Source organism: Crinia signifera, chromosome 3, assembly GCF_055691185.1.
Source record: "Crinia signifera chromosome 3, ASM5569118v1, whole genome shotgun sequence".
Taxonomy (NCBI): Eukaryota; Metazoa; Chordata; class Amphibia; order Anura; family Myobatrachidae; genus Crinia; species Crinia signifera.
Window position 1 is genome coordinate 313,624,737 of NC_139219.1, and position 24,576 is coordinate 313,649,312.

The following is a 24,576-nucleotide window of genomic DNA, read 5'->3' on the forward strand; positions in this document are numbered from 1 at the left end:
GTAGCCCCAGCATGCCTGAGTGACCCATCTGACCATGCTGTTTGCCGAGACGGAGATGCGCAAGCATCTCATGCTTGAGCGTCCATTGCCACCAATGGGGTGTGTGAGCATCTCACACGCATGGGTGTCCCAATCTCAGTGCGCCTTGGTGAATGGCGCACCCAGAGCGGTATAGATGATGGCGGCTCCATCTGTAGATGGTGAAGCATGAAAAAGTCTATAAAAATGGAAAAAATCAGGAAAAACGTATGTCAACTTTTTGTTTGCCGACCATTGCCATGTTGACCTCTTTGCTTGGGTTATTGACTGTCTACCTAGACATTGGGCCTGGTTTTGGTTGTACTCACAGGGGAGCGATGTTTGACTAATGTGGATGTGCAGTTCTGCGCATGTGCTTGGTGTGAACAGGGCACGGCAAACTCCAACAGTGCGGGGGGGGGGGGCATGGGGCGGTGGTGGATAGAAGTGCCCATGGGAACGCCCAGCGTTTCATGGGTGTTCCCATGAAAATACTAGGCCTTCCCATGGAACCGAGGCAGTGACGCGGCTGCCGGGGGCGGGCAGCTGGCATCACACTGCGTGTGAACCACAATAAGCTCCATTGTCTGTGAGCCCCCCGGATACCTCATTTATGATAGGCAATCAGGATTACATTCATCTGATTGGGAAGTTGGGGGCTAGTAAATGGATTTGTCTGGCTGAAGATTCTGACAAAATGATCCTGGACAATTTTAAACTTGACACTGATTTTGGAAATTAATTGCTAATTGAGAAAACACAGAGTTCTCAACTTGTAGGGATTTTGTATATTGAACATATGCTTCACTCTGAACTCCAAACAGGGGTTTATGCATTCAACAGATCCATAAGGTGTCATGGGCATGTAGTGAGTATTTCTTGGTTTCCTGAAAGAGAACACCAAATTCATATGGCTAAGTACAATGGGTGGTTTGTACCTATGGGCTGCAGCCTCCCCAGGCAAACTCTTCCCTGCCTAAATGAACCCAGATGCCTGCACTGGCTTCACTGTGACCGGCAGTAACTTCCTATTGGAAGCCTGGCCTACCAGTCACCCAAGGCAGTCCCACTGGAAGGTGTTCCCTCCCTGCAGGACACTTCTACATAGACTGCTGATCGGCCGTTCATAAAAAAACAATTTCTGCGCATGCACAGTACAAGGACGATACTGCGCATGTGCCCAGGACCCGGAATATGCCTCTGGGGGCTGCTGCAAAAGCAGCCTATAGAGGCTGGGGGGCGGGGCATGTGCAGTACTGAAGAATCTACTGCGCATGCGTCGACCGTACAGTGGGGACCGGGACTAACGGCTGCGACAAGGGCCCTGGAACCGTGATTGGGGGCGGCAGCGGTGGGGAAGAGCACAGCGTCGGTGGAGGGGGGGTGCATTGCGGCAACCCCCTCCTCCGCACAGGTAAGAACAGCCGCTGGAAATGATATCTCAAGAATGCAATAAAATCTAAACACGCTAGGCCTCCATTTAACCCTTACTACAGTACATCCATAAGTTACTGTCAGCGAACAGAGCCATTACTTGACAATCATTTACATTATATTTAGCATTTTCTTCCTGAACATTCTCCCCAAACACCAGAGGCCAAGCTGAGTGCGGATAAATTGGGTTTCTCCGTAGCCGGCAACTGGGTTCCGCTATATAAAGTTCTGCAGTCCGGGATAAATAAGGAGTCAGTAATGAGAAGTGATGTGATTAGGCCGCTGGACTTCCAGCCTGAATAATAAACGGAACATAGGATTCCACAGTGGCGAAAGGTCAGAAACTCTCAGCAAGTTTAGTTTTACTGTATAATAATTGTATTTTCATTCAAGAAAATGGGCCTGAATACGCTCGCCACCTATTCTATTCTAGGAGAATAGCCGCTGGCCGTCGGGGACCCATCTGTCGGTGTTTTAACAGTCGGGATCCCGACATTGGGTAAATGACTGTCGGGATCCCGACTGTCGGGACCCCGTCCGGCACCCCTCAGAACTGACCGCTAATGTGAGAATCCGCAATGGCCTGCGAGCTGAAAGAGAAAACGCAATTTACTAAATTGTAAGAGAATTGCGAATCGCTAATCTCTATCCTCTCACAAATCCATACGCAATTCCGGATCCCTCGTACCGTTTTTGCTATCTGTGCCATTGCGGGTAACTCTGAGGCTTTCACTAATCTGCGACTGAGACAGGGTGGAAGTGGTCAGCGGTGATGTCACAGGCTGTCCTCATAAACGCCTGGGCATGTCGGCATTTTTTCTGACACTCCCAGAAAACAGCAGGTTAACACCCCCAAACGTCGACTTCCTGCCAGTCAAACTTCGGCCATATTGTGTTTACGATCCATAAGCATTTTCTTTCGCTATTGTGCGATGCTTACGCTACGCAGAAATGATCATTTTTAATGAATAGGACACCTTTTATAGCTAAGCCTATAAGTTTTAACTTAATATAGCAGGGAAAGGCATGAGATTTCATAACTTAATAACCATCCAAGAGTGTCCCCCAAAGAGGAAATAGACCACGTAATTTTAAACACAGTCCGTAACATGGCCTATAGAAGCTGGTACTTAAGGCCAGATGTATTAAGCTTGAAAAGTGATAAAATGGAGAGTGATAAACCACCAGCCAATCAGATCCTACCTGTCATTTTTCAAACCCAGCCTGTAACATGGCAGCTAGGAGCTGATTGGTTGGTGGTTCATCACTTTCCATTTGATCACTTTTTAAGCTTAGTACATCTGGCCTTTATTTTCTTTCCACTTTATCTTTCTCCAAGGGTTGAGAAATCTCCCCCTTAAAGGCCCACAAACACTATGCGATTTTGGCCTGATTTCACCAAATCGCATGTATATGACATCTTAACAGATGCATGGTCCCGTGCGCATCGTATCGGAGCCGGAGATCATACGTGCTGCACAAATGAATAGGCAGCCGCTGATTGGCTGAGAGATCTCTCTCAGTGGCTGCCCATTCATTTGGGCACCAATCAGTGGCTGCCCATTAATGTGTATGTTTTTTTTTTCCTCCTGCAGCCTGGCGGCTCCCTCTGCCTGGCTCCCTTAGAGTCCCCCCGCCAGGCTCCCTACACCTGCAGCTCCCTGTAAAAGATGGTACATCAAGTGCATCGTGCATCGAGTGCACTTAGATTTTATACTTCACACCCTGAGGAAGAACTTTTAACAGTTCGAAACGCGTTGGTGTATAAGGACGTTTTTTACCTTGGACTGAACCCCTATCCACTTGCTTGTTATCATCTATGCTGAACCTGGACCCTAACTTTCTCATTCCGGGTGGGAAAGGAAAAGTCCGGTACAGTGGGAGGGTGGATGTCCTGCTTTTAATGGAATAAAAGTTTTTTTGGATGATCCATATGTTCCTGGCTTGTTGGATGACACAATAAAGAACACCTTTGGATGAAAATAGGGCACTGCCCCCTGGTGAGTTCTTATTATCTTTGTTATATGTGATGACAGCTTGAAAAGAAACCGTTACGTGAACTTCTCCTAGCTTGACTAGGTGAGTCTGTCTGGGACTCAGTACCCGTGAAATGCCAGACACAGATCTACAGTAATGAAAGAATCGTGTTGTCTTTTCTTTTTCCCACACGTTTGGAGAATACCTTTCTCCCCCCCCCTTACAGTAAAGGGGATCACGAAAACTTCAGGTGGTAGCGCTGAGGAGTTCCATATCTTGGTGTCTTTTGGTGTATTTCTTTGGGTTTGGTATCCCAATTCTTTGTGAATACCCCCAGCAGCAACCTCTTTTGTGAGCGCAAGTAGCTACTGTCATTCTTTGTATAAAGTGTGGTGAATCGGTCCGCAGTGTCTCCCAAAATAAACCTTTCAAGACCAGGAGACCAGGTTAGTAGCTACTACACACCCCCTGTAGTCTAACAAGCCTGACCAATAACAAGCCCAAAAATGTAGTGCCTAGGGGCGGTCTGACACTTAAATCCGGCCCTGGCTACTCGCTTGTCTTCTTGTATTAAATTTACACCGGATATAGGTTCATTTAATTTAATTTTCCCCTGGATATTTTCTCCTACATATTTGCTCAGTTATCAAGTCATACCATTGCATTGTTGCTTTATTAATTCTACATCTTCACTTCGGTTCCACTGGTGCTCTTGGCTTTGCCATACAGTGTATTATCTTAGTCTCCGCAGCTGCTCCCCTTCATGTATTGTACCTCTGGGATTACATGTCTGTTTGAATCATCTTTTACTAATATGGTATTGTGTCCTTAGGAACCAAGTTATTTCTCGATGAAGAGGTTAATTCTATTTTTTGTGTTTTTAACCTTAGCACATTCTCTTTGAATGTATTCTTATGGTGTCCCTGTTGCATCCACTCATCCTGAGGTTCTAGCTCCTTCAAGTCTTTGGCCTATACGTTCTACATTCTGCTGCCCTGCCTTGTGTTTACACCCGATGCAGCAGGTAGACAAGGTCAGAGGCGGAACTACCATTGGTACAGCAGGTGCATTGCCCTGAGGACTAAGTGGCCCACTGCTGCCACTCACTGCTGTGTGGCATATTGTGAACTTGGGATGAAGTTGAGGGGGGTGCCCAAGTTATATTTTCGCACCTGGGCCAACCACTCGCAAGTTCCACCACTGGACAAGGTCTTTGGTTGATTGTCATCATTATGATGGGAATAGCTAAGGTTCCTCCTAAACAGGCCTGATTGGTTTTCAGTATTGCAGATGTCTTTTATATGGTTTTCATATTGATCTGTGTTTCTCTTTGTGACTTTACTATTATTTGCCTTATCCTGCCAGCCATTTTTCATATTACGTTTGCACCTCGTGCTTAAGTTTGATCTATAGAGCAGTCATTTATTTATGATGCCAAGCATCTTTGGCTGTGGCGTAGCTACATATGTGGCAGACCCTGCAGTGGCTTGGGGGAGCAGTGCTAGCAGGGTCTGTGGTGGGCGCCACTGGCTAAACTGAGAGGCGACCTAGGCAGCAGTGAGTGCTGAGCTGGTCCTGCCCTGTACATATCTAATGAGCGGGGACCTGCCCCATGCATATGTAATGAGCGGGTCCCATTCATAACATATGCATGGGGCGGGGACCCACTCATTAAATATGCATTGCACTGGGTCCCCGCTCATTAGATATGCATGCATGGTGCTCTGACATGGGAATGCCCAGCGTTGTACCCATGCAAGCGCTGGGCGTTCCCATGTAAATGCGTCCGTGAGCGTCAGCCGCCCGCCCTGTCTTTGTCCCGGAGCCTGCAAATAGAAGTCAGTCTCCACTGATTTCTATTTGCGAGCCCGGGAGAAATTATTTGATGGTCGCTGGTCACAGAGCAGAGGATGTGTTTTCATAACACATCCCCTCGCATGGTTGTCAACCAGAATTAGGGCCTAAGTCTGACGTTCCTGCTGTCCAGCATCGGTGGAAACACTGGAACCTGTGTGCACATGAGCAGCTGGGCAGGTGTTACTGCTGGCGGTCTCCGATGCTGTCAACGCTCCCCAGACTCCCGTACTGACCCCAATGCTCTGTAGAGTGGGAGATTTTTTATTACATTTGGAAACCCCCCTCTAAAAATTCTGCAATTGCCACTAAGGGGGTACCATGGATGGGGGAGGGGTGAAGTGGATGGGGGAGGAGAAAGTGACAGCAAAACCCTGTAAAAGAAATAAGAAAGTCTCCACACAGAGCCTAACCTGAGGCTCTGCTGCGTGCTAGATCTGCTGAGCAGATGGTGCCTGGTGGAGCTCCTGGTGTCAAATCAGCGGCTCAGGCTCCTCCAAGCTGTGCTGAGTCTCTGTAGCTGCCTTTTGGGGCGCGCTGTGTGAACCGCATGGTGAGTGATGTGTTAGGGGGGCGGGGCCACCTGCTGTAGTCCTTCCTATAGGCTCCTAGTAGCTACCATTTAAAGCCCCACCCCTGTTAATTCCGCACTTACTTGGGTACTCCCACTGACTCCATATAGTAGTAGTAGTAGTAGTAGTACGTTTATTTATAAGGCGCCGCAAAGTGTCCGCAGCGCCGTACATAGCAAACAAAAAACAAATGACAAGGTAACGTACAGGGTGTGTTGAAAAATACAGTATAAATAGGGGTATATCTGGTAGAAATAAAATCAGCATCAGTTCAGAAGTAGGTGTCAAAATTGTCGAGGAGACTGAAGATGAAGTAGAGGAAGGGAAGAACAGGGCAGGAGTGGTAAAAGGTAGGGTGAGTACGTGAGGCAGGAGGACCCTACTCATAAGAGTTAACATACTAAAAATAGGTGGGTGGACGAACGAAAAACAACAGGATAAGTAGGAACGGAGGGGAACAGAGGCAGGATAGGAGGATCAAAAGAAGGTTAGGAGGAGGGATAGGCTAGTCGAAAAAAGTGGGTTTTGAGGGAGCGCTTGAAGGAGGTAAGGGAATCAGAAAGCCTGATGGGTGGCGGGAGGTTGTTCCAGTGCAGGGGGGCAGCGCGAGAGAAGTCTTGGACACGGGAGTGGGAGGAGGTGATTAGGTGAGAGGTCAGTCGGCGGTCAGCGATGGAGCGAAGAGGACGGGAGGGAGTGTGGATAGAGATCAGTTAAGAGAGGTAAGGAGCGGTGGAGGAGGAGAGAGCCTTGTAGGTGGTGGTGAGGAGTTTAAAGAGAACTTGGAAAGGAATGGGGAGCCAGTGAAGAGATAGACAGAGAGGGGAGGCCGAGGTAGAGCGGCGGGAGAGGAAGATGAGCCTAGCAGCAGTGTTAAGAATGGTTTGGAGAGGTGCAAGGCGGGTGAGAGGTAGCCCAGAGAGAAGGATGTTGCAGTAGTCAAGGCGGGAGATGACAAGAGAGTGAATGAGAATTTTGGTCGCGTCAGTGGAGAGGAATGGTCTGATGCGTGAGATGTTGCGTAGGTGAAAGCAGCAAGACTGTGAGAGAGCACGAATGTGGGGGGTGAAAGAGAGGGAGGAGTCAATGATGACACCGAGGCAGCGTGTTTGGTCGGTGGAGGTGATCTCGGTTTCACCAAGGCTGATGGAGATAGTGGGAGAAGAGGGGATGTTCGGGGGATGGAAGATTAGAAGTTCAGTTTTAGCCATGTTAAGTTTCAGGAAGCGTTGGGTCATCCAGGCTGAGATGGCCGTGAGGCATTCGAAGACCTTGGACAGGAGTGATGGGGATAGGTCGGGGGAGGAGAGATAGATTAGGGTATCATCAGCATAAAGGTGGTAATGAAAACCATAGGAGCTGATGAGGGTGCCCAGAGAGGTGGTGTAGAGGGAGAAGAGGAGAGGGCCAAGGACTGACCCTTGGGGAACACCGACTGGGTGCGGGGTAGTAGGAGAGGAGAAGCTCGGAGTGGAGACGGAGAAGGAGCGATCGGAGAGGTATGAGTTGAACCAGGAGAAGACCGTGCCAGTGATGCCAAAGGAGCGGAGGGTGTTGAGCAGGAGAGGGTGGTCAACAGTGTCAAAGGCAGCCGACAGATCAAGCTGGATGAGGATAGAGAAGAGGCCTTTGGATTTAGCCAATAGTAAATCGTTAGTGACTTTGGTCAGGGCAGTTTTAGTGGAATGTAAAGGGCGGAACCCGGATTGGAGGGGGTCTAGAATGGAGTTAGCAGTAAGGTGGCTTAGGAGACGATTATAGGTCAGACGTCCTAGGCAAAAGGGAGAAGGGAGATGGGCCTGTAGTTGGATGGAGAGTTGGGGTCCAGATTTGTTTTTTTGAGAATTGGGGAGACAAGAGCGTGTTTGTAGGAGGAACCGAAGATCCCAGAGGATAGGGAAAGATTAAAGAGGTGAGCCAGGTGAGAGCAGACTGACGGACTGAGACGACGGATAATATTGGAGGGGATAGGATCGAGCAGGCAGGTGGAGGGAGAAGCGGATTGAAGGATAGAGAAGGATATATTGGAGCTGCATAGAAATCCGGGAGCAGCGCGGCAATTTGCGGGGCATGGGGGTAATTGGGTAAAAAGCGGAAGCCTCCCACTAAATGCCGGAGGGTAGGCAAGTCTGATTTACATTACTGTGGAATTCTGTATGTAAATGATTCTAGCGGCGAGTCTCTTTATATTATAGATTTTTATTTTAGCTAAACAAAAAGGTTTCGAAATATAAATTATGAATTCATTTAAATATAAAGCAATATAATACATCTTATGGCTGTTACTGTTTGGTACTAAATCCTGCGACGTCCTGCGTATAATGTGCCGACGTCTGATAAATGCACAATGACCTTCAAATCATTTCCTTTATACAAATGACTTATTTTATGGGATTGAGTCTCCGGAGCTTCCCAAGCCCCCGATTCCCGACAGTGTTTCATTATTCACAGAGAAAACTTAGTGCAACGTCTCTATTCTCATCAGACATACCCATAATTATAATGATAGATTATAACTGTGCGTGACACGGGCATACAGTGTTTCCTCTCCAAGTAGCTTTCTATAGATAAACTGTACACACATAGGAAAATAAACATTTCTGCAAAATACAGGGGTCTATTCTTCTAATCTCCTGGAATAAATTAATGATCACAGTGTGCTCGTAGTTCTGCCTTCTTTCTTCAGTCTGTGGATGGAAGGGATCTCCTGTATTGGCTTATCGTGTAGATTCTGCAAAAAGAAAGGACAGGCCTTCACTCAATTACTGTAGCAATCTGCAATGCTCTATGTGGTGATACAGGGCAAAACAACACTGCTGCACTGCAGGTGGGGCAGATGTAACAGGTGCAGAGAGAGTTCCATTTGGTTGGGGTGTGTTCAAACTGAAATATAGACTGCAGTGTAAAAATAAAGCAGCCAATATTTACCTTGCACAAAAAGGGATACGATCGTTTGGTCGACAAGCATAAGCTCGACAGTCATTAGGTCGACGCCACTAGGTCGACATGCTGAAAGGTCGACATGCGTGGGGACGCGGTGCACTTTTCCTTGTGTCCATGTCGACATTCGGGTAAAAAACAGTAAAAAAAAACACACGTCGACCTTTTGACTGTTGACCTAGCCCATGTCGACATAATGCTTGTGTCAAAGTAATGACCTGTCGACCGTGTCCCATGTCGACCTAGACTCATGTCGACATAATGCTTGTGTCAACCTAATGACCTGTCGACCGTGTCCCATGTCGACCTAGACCCAGACCCATGTTGACCTGGTGGTGTCGATCTATTCACTGTCGACCATATGATCCATACCCCACAGAAAAATTATAAATCCCACCCAAATCTAAATCTCTCTGCACATGTTACATCCGCCCCACCTGCAGTGCAGCATAGTTTTGCCGAGTTGTTTGCGTTTTCGCTAACGAGGATGAATCAGACCCAATATCCAAATCCAATCACATTAAGGTGGAGATGTATCAAAACTTGTAAAGAGGACAAGGGGCGTTGCTACCCCCTGCAATCAAATCCCAATCTGTCATGTTCTAAAACATTATAGTTCAATCAGATTGGATAACGACTTACGTTTCCTCTTCCTCCTAAGGAAGTTTTATTTACCACTTATAAAGAGCCACGGAAGATGTCACTGCTACATAAGTACATTTTAATATATAAATAAACAATAAAAACAAGTAAGTGAATAAATATCAAGGAAAATGTATACTGCGGGGGAAATGTACTAAGATCTAGTTCACATGTGATGTTGTTACGGGCAACCAATCAGAATCTACTTTTTATTTATATAGCACCTTCTAGAAGATAACACTATCCGATTGGTTGCCTATTGCAACATCACATGTCAGAACTCCCACTTAAATTTCCACCCTGCCAGTTAAATAGTAACTCCACTAGGTGGCGCTATTCATAAGCAATCGTAAAAATGCTATGCAGATTACACAACTTTAGTTTGCAGACACGTCTTGGCTTCACATGAGCCAACACCTGTTACAATGGTGACAATAGGGTTAAAGTTAGGGTAAGAGTTCTCATAAAGGGTGATGGTTACTATTAGGGCTACAGCTAGAGTCAGTATTAGGGTAAGGGTCACCATTGGCGTAAGACTAAAGGCCCCCTTACATTTGTCCGACTTGTCATAACGACAAGTCGGACCCGATTGTCCCAGCAGCTCCCCGGGAGGGATCACATGCGATGGCACTTCATGTGCCAAGTTTTGCATGTGATAAATCGCATGCGATTTATCACATGCCACTCCCGGGAAGCTGCAGGGACAATGGGAGCGGGGACAGCAGCAGGAATATGCCCGCAAACAGAGAGTGGGCAGGGGGGGGGTCGGGGTGCAGGGAGCCGGGCAGGAAGCCGCTGGGCAGGGAGCAGGGGGGGCGGCGGCGCAGAGTACCAGGGAGCCGGGCAGGAGAACACGATGCAGCAGCAGCACTTCCAAAAAAAAAAGAAAAACCCCATACAAACGAATAGGAAGCCATTGATTGGCTGAGACCTCTCTCAGCCAATGAGCGATTGGCTGAGAGAGGTCTCAGCCAATCGCTGATTGGCTGAGAGAGGTCTCAGCCAATGAATGGCTTCCTATGCGTTTGTATGGCCCTTTTTTTTGTTGAAGTGCTGCTGCTGCAGCGTCTTCTCCTGCCCGGCTCCCTGGTACTCTGCGCCGCCGCCCCTGCTCCCGCTGATGCTGCCCGGCTCCCTGCGCCTGACTCTGGTAGGTCCCCTGTTGTGGGGGAGCACGGCTCCGGGCAGCACATAAGATTTAGCAAATCTTATGTGCAGCCCGTCCGACCTCCCATCTCCGATCCGATGCGCACGGGGCCGCGCATCGGGTCGGAGGGGATGTCACCATATGCGATTTGGGACGATTTCACGGCCCGATTCTTCCGAATCGGGCAAAATCGTGCCCAAATCGCATAATGTAAGGGAGCCTTTAGGGATAAAGTCAGCATTTGGGTTCAAATGAAGGTTACTAAGCTTAGAGTCAGAATCAGAATAAGGGTAACAGTTAGACAGAGGTGTCCCACGGGGGTGTGGGCAGCACCTGGGTGGCATTCTTCCAAGGAGTGACACCACAATTCAGACTCCTCCGCAGTAAGGGGAGCCAGTTGCTGCAGTGTGACATTAGCACCTGTCACTGAGAAGGAGCCAGCACTCCTTGAGGGCCAGATATTACAACCATGTTGACATTTCCTTTAATCCTCTACAATCCAGTCTTAGGGGTCAATTTACTAAAGGTTATAAAAATGCGGAAACAATGATGTTGCCCAATCAATCAAAGTCTGTCTATCATTTTTGAAGATGCAATAGAGAAATTATAGACAGAATCTCATTGGTTGCTATGGGCAACATCACCTTTGGGGTATGTCAATTTGACATAGCAACCAATCACACTTAATACGATTTACTTAATAAATGCTAGAATCTTGGAAATAAATCACATACAGTACAATGCAATTTAGAAACACAATGGCGAGAAAGGCGCCATTGACTCTTATTTAAACTACTGTATTATTTATGTTGTATGGTTAATTAATGAATGAGAAGCACCAAGGGGATACAGCAAGTGAGAGCCTTAATAATGTGTGACAGATGTCCTACCTGGAGTTGGTTTTCTGCAGTGACTTGCCCGTCCTGCAGCATGGGAATTTGTAGTCGATGACTTGGTAAATGATGGGATTGTACATGGCTGCTGATTTGGCAAGCAGTGTTGGTACCACAGAAAATTCTAGTGGAACAGAATCAGGTGTTCCAAATGCAGACCAGATGGACACAACGGCATATGGGATCCAGGCAATGAGGAACCCTGCACAGATCAACATTGCCACCTTGTGGCAGAAAGAGAAAATGCACATTTGTAATAACATGCAAATTCCAGTTACAATAAGAAAAGACAGGAAATCATTTTATCACTCATTAGAACCAAAGGACTTAAAATACTAGTAATTTCATCATGCTTTAAATACAATAAAATGGAAAAAAATATATTAAAAAAAACACTAATTCTGAAAGTCACATTTTCCTGTACTACAATCTTGTTTTACTAGCATAACATACATTTCAATTCAAGTTTATATGGTGATTTTAAGGCTAAAGAAGGACACCATTATGTTGCTGCCGACCTAAGTTACCTGATCAACATCAACATTTGAAAGTTTGAAAACAAATTGATTTGCATTTTACTTATACTTTGCCTACTTTTGAAAACTAGTTTCAGGGAGATTATAGTTGTAACTAGAATTTTGCACAGCGCCCCATTGAGGGGGTTGTGTCATGCTTCACCCAAAGGGCGTGTCTAGTTCCATATATGGAAAGATTGTGAAAAGAGATTGTGAACGTGGCACCTAGAAGCGTGGGTGTGTACTGCTGCATCTGATAGGAATCTTTTAAAATGACTTATATCCAAATGTAGATGAGCCCCAAAGCAGTTAGTAAGAGATACTATACTTGGTAACGTGCTGGGAGATGGTGCTGATGATTCAATGTAAATGTATCTATCTCTCGTTCCATTTTCCCCAAAAAATGTAAGAGTGTAATGTGGGCTAGGTGACATGAGGGAGATTGATAGACTAATGGGGGAGAGAGGGAGATTGCTGCTATTTAAGGGAGTCTCCTGCAGAATGCAGGAGAGGAGGTAACTGTGATGTAACAGTGTAATGTGGGCTAGGTGACATGAGGGAGATTGCTAGAGTAATGAGGGAGAGAGGGAGATTGCTGCTATGTCAGGGAGTCTCCTGTAGAATGCAGGAGGGGAGGTAACTATGATGTAAAAGTGTAATGTGGGCTCAGTGACATGAGGGAGATTGCTAGACTAATAAGGGAGATTGCTGCTATGTCAGGGAGTCTCCTGCAGAATGCAGGAGAGGAGGTAACTGTGATGTAACAGTGTAATGTGGACTAGGTGACATGAGGGAGATTGCTAGACTAATAGGGGAGAGAGGGAGATTGCCGCTATTTGAGGGAGTCTCCTGCAGAATGCAGGAGAGGAGGTAACTATGATGCAACAGTGTAATGTGGGCTAGGTGACATGAGGGAGATTGCTAGACTAATGAGGGAGAGAGGGAGATTGCTGCTATGTCAGGGAGTCTCCTGCAGAATGCAGTAGGGTAGGTAACTGTGATGTAACAGTGTAATGTGGACTAGGTGACATGAGGGAGATTGCTAGACTAATGGGGGAGAGAGGGAGATTGCTGCTATTTGAGAGAGTCTCCTGCAGAATGCAGGAGGGTAGACAGCTATGATTTTAATAGGTCATTAAAGACCATAAAGACCAGATAAGTTGGAAGATATAGACAGTTGTGCTGATAAGTTTACATACCCTGGCAGAATTTGAGATTTTCTGCCCATTTGTCAAAGAATATGAATGATGACTCACAAACTTTTCTTTCACTCATGGTTAAGTACATTTATTTAAAACACAAAAAGACACAAATAGTAACAATATCAAATGGACCCATACAATGGCATAAAAGAACATCTCTAACCCCTGAGGAAGTCCCAGAGATAAAGGGCCTTATTCTAGTTCATTCTTTCTGACAAATTCCTTCTTAGATAAAACAAAACCATGTGCGCTGCAGGGGGGCAGATGTAATATGTGCAGAGAGAATTAGATTTGGGTGAGTTATTTAGTTTCTGTGCAGGGTAAATACTGACTGCTTTATTTTTAAACTGCAATATAGATCTCACTTTGAAGCAAAACCCCAACCAAATCTAATTCTCTCTTCACAAGTTACATCTGCCCCACCTGCAGTGCACATGGTTTTGTCCATATAAGAAGGAATTTGTCAGAAAGAGTGAACTAGAATAAGGCCCAAAGGGACGAAACCGGTTGGGCATTACCTACCTCTCCATTCTCGCTGGCATCATACCAGATAAGCAAATATTCTTTTATGCCATTGTACGGGTCCGTTTGATACTGTTACTATTTGTGCAGAGGCCAGGATCTCTGTGGGAATGATTCCTTGTATGAATATTGCGGCTGGATTCCATGATCGCACTTCATGCAGCTGTCCTATAGTGATGCTGAACCCGAGAGCACTCAGATCACTTATTCATGCAGATTAGATGCCGTCTGCCTCATTAACATATACTGTAAGTCTGTACTCTGTGCTGCTGAGGACCCTGCTCCTTCCACTATATAAATCTCAGTCTGTGGCTTCCTGCTGTCTCCATAGTATTCAGACAACAGGTCAAAAGTGTCTAGGTCAATAGGTCGATACCTTATGGTCGACATGGTTATTAGCAAGCAGCAGACTGCTTATCGGGAGGCGGCATTTATAATTGCCGGGGACTTTAACCATACTAATTTAAAAACCGTGCTACCAAAATTCCAACAACATGTTACCTGTAATACAAGGGGGGATAACATACTGGATCATGTTCACACAAATATTGCTGGAGTCTATTCTGCAGTGGCCCCTCCTCATCTGGGACAGTCTGACCATCGTTCCTTATTTCTCACTCCTAAGTACTCTCAACTCATTCAGCGAGTGAAGCCGGTGGTGAGAGACATTAAGGTTTGGCCAAGTGGGGCGGAGGCTGAGCTGCAGAAGAAGTTTGTGCATACTGATTGGAATGCATTTGTGCCACAGGTTATCGATGGTCTACATGTGGACATTGACACCTATGCTGCTGCTGCAGTGCTGGACTATATCAATATAAATATTGGGGAGGCTACGTCCTGGAAACAGATTATTGTGTACCCCAATCAGAAACCCTGGATGACTGCCGAGGTTCGGCTTCTGTTAAGGGCTCGTAACATGGCCTTTCGAAATGGGGATGCACAAGCCTATAATATACCTAGGTCAAATATGAAGAAGGGGATTGCAAAAGCAATCTTTTCTTGACGAGTTGAATTACTTTTATGCGCGCTTTGATAGAGACAACTGCGAGATCAAACTGCGTCTAAGTGGTCAGCCCCTTATATTGTCATCACAGGAGGTTTGTGCTGCATTGGGCCAGATTGATGCAGGCAAGTCGGCTGGGCCGGATGGCATTCCGGGGCGTGTTCTTGGGGCATGTGCGGAGCAGTTGGCAGGGGTTTTTACAGATTTATTCAATCTGTCTTTGTCCAGTGCAATAGTTCCGTTGTGTTTTAAGAGCACGGCCATTATTCCGTTACCTAAGATTGCTAGACCAAAAGGTTTGAACGACTATCGTCCCGTAAGACTTACGCCGATTATCATGAAATGCTTTGAGCGGCTGGTATTGGTGCATTTGAAGCATAGTCTTTCTCCTCTGTTGGATCCTTATCAGTTTGCATATCGTAAGAACAGGAGCACAGAGGATGCTATTTCCTTGTTATTGCGCTCGGTACTGTCTCATTTAGACAAAAACAATACACATGCTAGACTATTGTTTGTGGATTTTAGTTCAGCATTCAATAAAGTGATTCCGGCGAAGTTGGCTATCAAACTAACTGAACTAGAAATAAATGTTTTAACGTGTAACTGGATAGTGGATTTCTTTACTAACAGACCGCAAGTGGTTAGATCAGGAACCAATAGTTCTACTACTATTAGACTAAACGCTGGGATACCGCAGCGCTGTGTGTTAAGTCCACTTCTGGTTCATCCATCAAATTCTATCATCAAGACACTGGTAGGTCTCATCAGTGATAATGACGAAACAGCTTATATAGAAGAGATACAATCTCTTGTTGCCTGGTGTGGTGACAACAACTTGTCACTTAATATCAGCAAAACAAGAGATTATTGTTGATTTTAGAAGGGAGAAAGGTAAAAAGGTTGTTCCTATCCAGATAGATGGGAGGGAGGACCTTTCTCGGTCAGCGAACACACAGAGTTTAGTGAAGAAGGCCCACAAACGCCTTTTCTTTTTAAGGGTGCTAAAAAGACATCAGTTGTCAGCAAATATTCTGATGTTATGCAATTACCATACCATACAGTGTTACAGTATGGTATGGTAATTGCACAGTTGCGGAGCATAAGATGTTACAGAGGGTTGTTAAAACGGCCCAGTGGATTGTAGGGACCACACTTCCAGCGGTGGAAGCTATTCAGCGATAACGCTGTAAGCGCCATGCAAATAATATTGTAAAGAATTTGACTCACCCAGCGCAGTGTTAATTCACACTTCTGCCTTCTGGTAGGCGTTTTAGATGTTTTAAAAATAGGACAAGCAGACTGAGGAATAGTGTTTTTCCTGCAGCAGTTGTAGCTTTAAATTCTGGGTAGTGTAAGTACTGATTGAAATAATGTTTTATGTACTGTGATTAAGTTTGTTTTTGCCATATACTGAATTACGGAAGATGTTAAAACTTAGGCCCTTATTCTAGTTCACTCTTTCTGACAAAATCCTTCTTAGATGGACAAAACCATGTGCACTGCAGGGGGGCAGGTGTAAAAGGTGCAGAGAGAATTAGATTTGGGTTAATTATTTTGTTTCTGTGCAGGGTAAATACCGGCTGCTTTATTTTTACACTGCAATATAGATCTCACTTTGAAGTAAAACCCCACCCAAATCTAATTATCTCTGCACATGTTACATCTGCCCCACCTGTAGTGCACATGGTTTTGTCCATCTAAGAAGGAATTTGTCAGAAAGAGTGAACTAGAATAAGGGCCTTAATTTTGTTGCCCTGCAGTGGGGTAATGACAATAAAGATAATCTCATCTCTCATCTCTTCTCAATTGGTTGGCATAACAGTGGTCCATACATGGAAGCGTTGACACAGGTTTAAAAAAAAAAATAATTATTAAGTATTTAAATATGGCACTGGTTTACTACGGATATATGGCACTGGCGCCATATCGCCCAAGATAATACTGGGAACAAGACATGTCCGGCCACAGGAGGGACAGAAGTTAGTTTAAGCAATGAGTCTCACCTTGGTCAGTTTGATCTCCAGCGTGTGGTTTTTCTGATTGCGGGTGTCGAAGTGCGCCACCTCCTGCGCAGAAGACTTGACCTTGGCAATGATCTTTGCGTATGAAAAGATGATCACCAGGGTGGGGAAAATGAGGCAAAAGAAAAATATACTCAGTACAAAGACCTTCCCCTTTGTAGAGGCCTGCGCCAGCCACCAGTCCAAAGTACATGACGTTCCAAACGGCTCCGGGGCATAGTTACCCACCCCAACCAATGGCAGAGTGGCCCAAAACGATGCATAGACCCAGACTATCACCAGGCTGATGATTGCGTGACGCCGTTTCAGCCAGGTACCTGCAGACACGAACAGACGGAACAAAATACTTTATTAAAGTATGGGGCCGTAATGAACATTTCAGTCATGCTTAAGGGTGTATTTATGAAGCAGTGATAACCCCTTTCGGTACTTGTTTCTTAGCACGGCGCCCACGATTTTAATCTTATGCCATCGTATCGATCGTATCGCATCGCATGCGCCCCAATCGCATGCGATGCAATGCGATCCGACCCGATTTTTAATTGTACAGACACCCTGATGGGTGATTACTATGTTAAATGCCCCCCCATTGTTAACGCCACCCCCACTATCAACGCCAACCCGAAGCGTTTCGAGCACATTAGATAGTGAGGTGAGCACAGCGGATTACTTCACATGTATTCCGCGTGCGCTCGCCACACTTCAGGCTCGGTGGCTCGATGCGCTCGCCACACTATGTAAAATCAACTCCACACCGATGTGAATAGTGGGGGTATGAAAAAGTCGGAGGACACGTACCGCCGCCCCGCCCATGCTTCGGGTTGGCATTCATAGTGGGGGTGGCATTAACAATGGGGGTGCATTTAACATAGTAATCACCCATCAGGGTGTCTGTACAAATAAAAATCGGGTCGCATGCGATGCGATTATTGTACAGTGCGGGTATTTAGACCCCATCGCATACCTTAATAAGTGGTATGCGATGGCATACGATGGGCGCCGTGCTAGGAAACAAGTACCCCCCTTTCTTTAGCTTCTTCTGCTGGTGAAATAGGTGATCATCACCACTTCATCCTATTAAGCAGCAGGTATATAGCATAGAAACCAACTATTTCTCTAGCGGTCCCAACATTTTCTCAGATTACTGGATCTGCCTGGGCAGCGTATTTACGTTGCCTAGCGAGCACTCCTGAATCAGGCTCACAGTGATACAATTTTCAGTTAATATCGGTTCTACTTAAATCGACCACTGAGAGCAAAACCTTAAGGGTACTTGTTTCCTAGAACGGCCACAATCGGGAGTGATCGTGTACCTTAACTTAAGGTACACGATGGACCCGATTTCCTTTGAAATCAGGTCCATTTTGCCGGCAAAGGCAAAATCGCGTTGATCGCGTCGGTCGCGTGCATTAACATGGCACGCGACGTGACCGACGCGATGGACCCGATTTTGCCATAGGGTTCAATGTTAAAATATTTTTAACATTGTAATCGCGTTCATCGCGTCGGTCTTGTGCCATTATAATGGCACAAGATGCGATGGACGCGATTAAGCACTTTTTACATAGCTAACAATGGCAAATGGGCCAATATGGGCCATTTCTCATTGTATATGCCCCCGTCATGCCTATAAATTAATGCCCCCCCCCCCAGTGGCGTAAGTTTGTTGAAGAAGCCCGGAGGCAAGACTAAAGTTGGTGCCCCCCCCCCCCCCACACCCACACACACACACACACAAAGCTAGAGAGAGGGGGAAAAAATGAGAGAGAGAGAGAGAGAAAGAAAGAATGAATTATGGAGAAAGAGACAAAGAAAGGATGTCAGGGTGACATAGACTCACCCTCCTGCGCTGCAGCATCTCCCACCCAGCTGCCGGCTCTTTCTTGACAGTCACCTCACATGCACACTGGCTGTGTGAGGTGGGCTGTCTCCGCGGCACGACCTCCCGGCTCTTTGTCACTGACAGTGACACTGTTGGCTCAGTCCTCCTCAGGAGACTTCAGGGAGGAGCGGCGATGCGGCCGCTACACACAAGGGAACGGGGAGGGGGAGCTGCGGGGGGGCTGCCCACCCGCAAACGGGGAGGGGGGCTGCCCACCTGCAACACTACACGCACGGGTACGGGGAAGGGGGGGGCGCCCGCCCGAATGCACCAATGCACGCCGCACAGGGCTAAGGGGGAGGGGGGCTGCCCACCCGGAACACTGCACGCACGGGGGAGGGGGGTCGCCCCCCCACCCGAACACTGCGCACACGGGGAATGCACGCCGCACAAGGCTAGGGGGGGCGGCACACACAGCGCCTGCACTGTGCTGTATACCTTAGGCAGCGGCACTAATGAACATCGGAGGCAATGGAGCCAGTGCCCCCTTTAAGCCTGGCGCCCCGCGGCAGATGACTCCATTGCCTCCGGGATTTCTGCCACTGCCCCCCCCCCCCCCATTGTGAGCGGCACCCCACGATTGACGCCAACCCGAAGCATGGCGAGCGTAGCGGACCCGCGAGGGGCGGCGGTACGCGTCCTCCGACCTTTTCATACCCCTACTATCCACGTCGGCGTGGAGTCGAGAATATAAAGTGTGGCGAGCGCAGCGAGCCATCAAGCCTGAAGCATGGCGAGCGCAGCGAGCCCCGTGAGGGGACGCGTATACTGTGAAGTAATGCGCGTCCCCTCGCCACACTTCGGGCTCGGTGGCTCGCTGCGCTCGCCACACTTTATATTCTCAACTCCACGCCGGCGTGGATAGTAGGGGTATGAAAAGGTCGGAGGACGCGTACCGCCGCCCGTCGCGGGCTCGCTACGCTCGCCACGCTTTGGGTTGGCGTCAATCGTTGGGTGCCGTTCACAATGGGGGCATTTGAGCCATCAGGGGGGTTAAAATTGGGGTCTGGGGACAATTTTACATTGAATCCAATGTAAAATAGTTTCCCAGGGACCCTATTCACATTGGATTCAATGTAAAAATCGGGTCCATAGCGTCGGTCACATCGCATGCGATTTGGTCTGACCCGATCCGACCCGATCAAAATCGGTGTGGCCGTTCTAGGAAACAAGTACCACCTTAAGAAACATCTGTTCAGTGTTGGGATTTAAAATATCGATACAGTTGGCGTAGTAGTTACCATCGCTACCTGACAACCCTGAGCTTAAGAACCAAGGCGCTATCTGTCTGTGCGTGTGCCCAAGTGGGTGTGCATGTGTGTGTGTGTGTGTGTTGCTCCACTGCGGCGAATACAAATTAATCTCTCTGTACAGCACTGCGGTATATGTGTGCGCTATATAAATATACGTTGATAAATAAATGACAGCTGTTACTTACCATACCTCAGATGGCAGATTTTCAGGTATCTGTCAAAGCTGACAACGGTCAATGTTATGAGACTTCCGCAGCCAAAGAAAAAGCCGGCCCATCCGTACCACTGGCAGGTACTCCAGCCAAAAATCCAGCGGTGGCTGAAGAAGGCCACTATGCAGAAGGGCTTGCCTGTCACTGCAATGAGAAGTCAGTCCAGACGTTACACAGGCGTATAGAAGGAACAGTTCTCTCTTTCAGTGGACGTAAGTCAGGGGCCAGATTAGCAATGGGGTGGATGGAGCTGTAGCTCCAGACCGCCACATAAAACTAGGCCCACCGTGATCCCCAGACAGACAACAGTGATCAAAAAAGTAGCAGAATGGCCTCGCGCATGTGCAGTATATCGATGATTGCCCAGCCTGCGAAATTGCAGGACTTTCATTAGGTCTGAATTAGGCCCACATCGTGAACACACCTGCGTTTACCGGCCCATTTCTGCCGTTCCCTCCCTTTTGTGACTAATTCCCCCATTCGTGGCACGTACACACTATTGGTAAAGATGGGAGTTCTATTGAAGATGAGCCTTCTCCCATAGTAACCAATAAGATTCTACTTTTTTATTTAGCACCTTCTAGAACAGGGCTGGGCAATTGCGGCCCTCCATATGTTGATGAACTACACATACCAGCATGCCTTGCATCAGTTTCAGCATGGCCACATAGCAAAACTAATGCAAAGCATCCTGGGATGTGTAGTTCATCAACTTCTGGAGGGCCGCAATTGCCCAGCCCTGTTCTAGAAGATAATAGATAAAGGGCCAGATGCACTAAGCTTCAAAAGTGATAAAATGGAGAGTGATAAACAACCAGCCAATCAGCTCCTACCTGCTATGTCGCAGACTGTGTTTGAAAAATGTCAGGCAAGAGCTGATTGGTTGGTTGTTTATCACTCTCTATTGTAAGCTTAGTACATCTGGCCCAGAACCTGATTGGTTGCTACGGGCAACATCCAATCTTCAGCAGAACTCCCATCTTAGTCAATTCTCCCCTATGACTCACACGCATACATACGAAGAATACATCGACCAGCGTATGTACGATAGGTGCCATACATTTCACCCATCGTGTCCCAGGTACAGTACTTACCATCACTATTGGCAATCAGTCGCAGAATAAACAGAGGATGTGCGGCGTGAGGCACAGCGCAGCTCTCTGGCCTTTGTACCCAGATTAGCTATTAGGTGGCGCACAGAAGCCACAAGTAATGCCAGCATCAGTTCTCAGGGTACTTGTGCACTGTGTCGCATTAGTGATGCCGATAAGGGGAACATTTTGTGAAGGTTTTTGGTGTGACATTTGGCGCGGATAAGTTGAAAAGTCTGTGCTGCGCAAAATGGGGCTATTCAGAGGCGTAACTAGATAGCTGTTGGCCCCATAGCAAAGGTTTTTAAGGGGCCCCTCTATTTAGCAACTGATGATGATGATAAATGTACAGTATGTAAAACATATTACTTAAATGGTAAAGATGGGCCCCCTTCTCCTCTGGGCACCATAGCAGCTGCACCCTTTGCACCTATGGTAGTTACGCCCTTGGGGCAATTGGCACAACTTCAGCATAGGTATATATAGACTCAGCATAGGTATATATAGACTCATCAGCGGTACACCGAGTATTCTAATTATTTTGGCCCAGTCCGATCATTGCTTACATCAGGGTTGCCTATCTGACCCTCTCCTTCAGGGATGCAATGCTCTGTCCCTGGACTTCCCTGGTAATGTATGATTGCCATCACCTGTGGTGAGATAGGTAATTGATAAGAAAGGTGTTTCACCACAGGTGCTGGCAATCCTACATTACCAGGGAAGTCCAGGAACAGAGCATTTTCTCCCTGAAGGAGAGGGTCAGGTAGGCAACCCTGAGCCTCACACCTCAGTGATCACTCTGTGCTTTATATTAGTTCAGTCCTTAACACCTCTGCCTCCACTGGCCTCATATGAAGTTAGGAGCAAATCCAGGAAAATGGTGCAACTGTACAACCAGACAAAGGGTCTGATTCTGGTTCACTTGCAAAAGCAAATTCTCTCTCTTATGGACAAAACCAGGTGCACTGCAGGTGGGGCAGATGTAACATGTGCAGAGAGAGTTAGATTTGGTTGGGGTTTGTACTTCAAACTGATATCTATATTTCAGTGTAAAAATAAAGCAGCCAGTATTTATCCTGCACTGAAACAAAACACCCAAATGTAACTCTCTCTGCACATGTTACATCTGCCCCACCTGCCGTGCACATGATTTTGTCCATTAGAGAGGGAATTTGCTTTTGCAAGTGAACCAAAATCAGACCCAACCTGTGTTGTGATGTGTGAGGTGCAACTTAGGCCCAGAGTACGTCAGTGCTAATGAATAGCACACAAGACCCCAATCACCTCAGCAGACAGGAGTTTTTTATTCATTACAGACCGACACTTAAATGTGTTCTACATACTGTACACTAGATGGCAGTATTGGTCACGCTGCTTGTACTGTGTGTATTTTCTGTTTTGTCCTACAGTGTTTTATCATCATTTATATATTGTCATATTGTTTTATCCCCAAGTGTCAACAATATTGCAGCAGAACTACAAAGAGGATCTCCAGCTAGATGCAATCATTTGTGGTGTATAAGTATTTCTTCTGCCGGCGCACAAATCATTCTGATTGCTTTTTCCCGCTGTTCTGACAAACACAGCAAGAACGGGTGTAAGGTTAGCGCAGCTAGTAACAAGGCTCGCGGGAAACCTCCAACCTTTCCTGGGCCAGATAAATCCATAAGATGTGAAATGTACTGAATATTCCAGAGAAATATCTGTTCCCTGAAGAAACTAGATTATTATGATGGAGGCCACCTGAGGCAACATGAATATCTGGACAGACTGATGCAATCATTGTATACAAGTATCTGCAGAATTCCTGGGGCACTGCTCTTATTAAGGGTCATTATTATAGAAGTCTAATAGATCCAACTCCAGGCGGACCTATTTGTTTTTGGAATGAACTTATATTGATAGGGGGAAGTGTGTGGATTTGCAAGCCAGCTACAGCGGTCTATGTAGCAGCATATTCTGTGTAAAAGTATACAATGGGGGTTATTCAGAACTGATCTCTGTGTACAATGGGGGTTATTCAGAACTGATCTCTGTTGTGCGAATTTGTAAGGCGAGTGATTATGGAATGTGCCGACAGGCTGTATCTCATACCCTAGCGCCCGCTACAGCGTAATGGGGGAATAAAAAAGTGTGCCGATCGCAGCGAGGCACCATGGCCGAAGTATGGCGAACGCAGCGAGCCGTGCAAGGGGACGCGGTGAGTTTTGACTGTGTCCATGTTGACGTTCGGGACAAAAAAAAGAACAAGAAAAACTCATGTCGGCCTTTCAATTGTTGACCTAATTATAACATTTTGTTTGTCCAGGGGTCTCCTCTGCGCCCAAATGATGATTGAGAAAAGTCCCCCCCAACTCGCACCTCCAGACACACGAAGATTCATCACCTGTACTGCAGAAATGTGTCACACAGAAGGATGTTGGGATTCTAAGGCTATGTACACACGGGGCGATTTGTCTAATATCACGGGAAATACGACCATGTTGCCCATGATGGGAGTGTGCACCAGCGATATATCGCCGGGTGCGCACTCCCGTTTTCTCCCCCGTAGTGATCGCTGGTCGCAGGAGCATGCTCCTGAAACCAGCTGATTTCCACTGCCGGGCTCCCCCGGCAGATTCTTGTTCATCAGCGACCATCTCTGGTCGCTGATGCAAACGGGACACTGAGCGATATATCGCTCATCGCGAGCGATATATCACTCAGCGATATATCCCCCCGTGTGCACGGGGCTTGAATGTCATAAATGTCACAAAGCCACCTTCCTGCCCACTGCAAATACGGTCTGCCAACTTGCACTTCACTGTGCCAATGCATCTCTACCGCTGAGCTTTCCAACAGTGACTCCGAGTGAGAATGAATCTGCTGTGCTATATTTCCAGTATTCTTACTTTTAATGGTCATCTGAATGGTGGCAGGTCTTCAGTATTTTTTGTTTTACTTGCTTCAAGTTTCACAAATGAGGTTTTTGAATCAGATTTGAATATTCTCTTTGTGCGTCCTGATGGTCACTGACCATTTTAAGAGCGTTATAATTTAGTTAATTCGGTGCTAATGACGATTTTCTAACAGGCACCTGTCAGGAGTACCAGAGGTGCGCCCGACAGAGGGTTAATGTATAATTGCCATCACCTGTGTTGAACAGGTTTACTAATAAGAAAGGTGTTTCACCACAGGTGATGGCAATCCTACATTAAGGGCCTTATTTTGGTTATTTCTTTCTGACAAAATCCTTCTTAGATGGGCAAAACCATGTGCACTGCAGGTGGGCAGATGTAACATGTGCAGAGAGAATTAGATTTGGGTGGGGTTTTACTTCAAAGTGAGATCTATATTGCAGTGTAAAAATAAAGCAGTCAGTATTTTCCCTGCACAGAAACAAAATTACTCACCCAAAT

The 24,576-nt window shown here is 46.7% G+C and overlaps 1 protein-coding gene across 5 annotated transcripts in view; it reads right to left on the reverse strand.

The window, feature by feature from the left end:
• Positions 1-7,756: 7,756 nt before the first annotated feature.
• The window catches only part of OPN5 (opsin 5), an 87,244-nt gene continuing 70,424 nt past the window's right edge, over positions 7,757-24,576 (reverse strand). For all 5 annotated transcript variants that reach the window (XM_083178656.1, XM_083178659.1, XM_083178657.1 and 2 more), the window contains 4 exons: positions 20,061-20,231; positions 16,723-17,057; positions 11,475-11,701; positions 7,757-8,586 (listed from right to left, as the gene is read on the reverse strand). In XM_083178656.1, the coding sequence (XP_083034782.1) occupies positions 8,538-8,586; positions 11,475-11,701; positions 16,723-17,057; positions 20,061-20,231 (782 nt within the window). In that variant the 3' untranslated portion in view covers positions 7,757-8,537. The remainder of the gene's footprint in view (positions 8,587-11,474; positions 11,702-16,722; positions 17,058-20,060; positions 20,232-24,576) is intronic.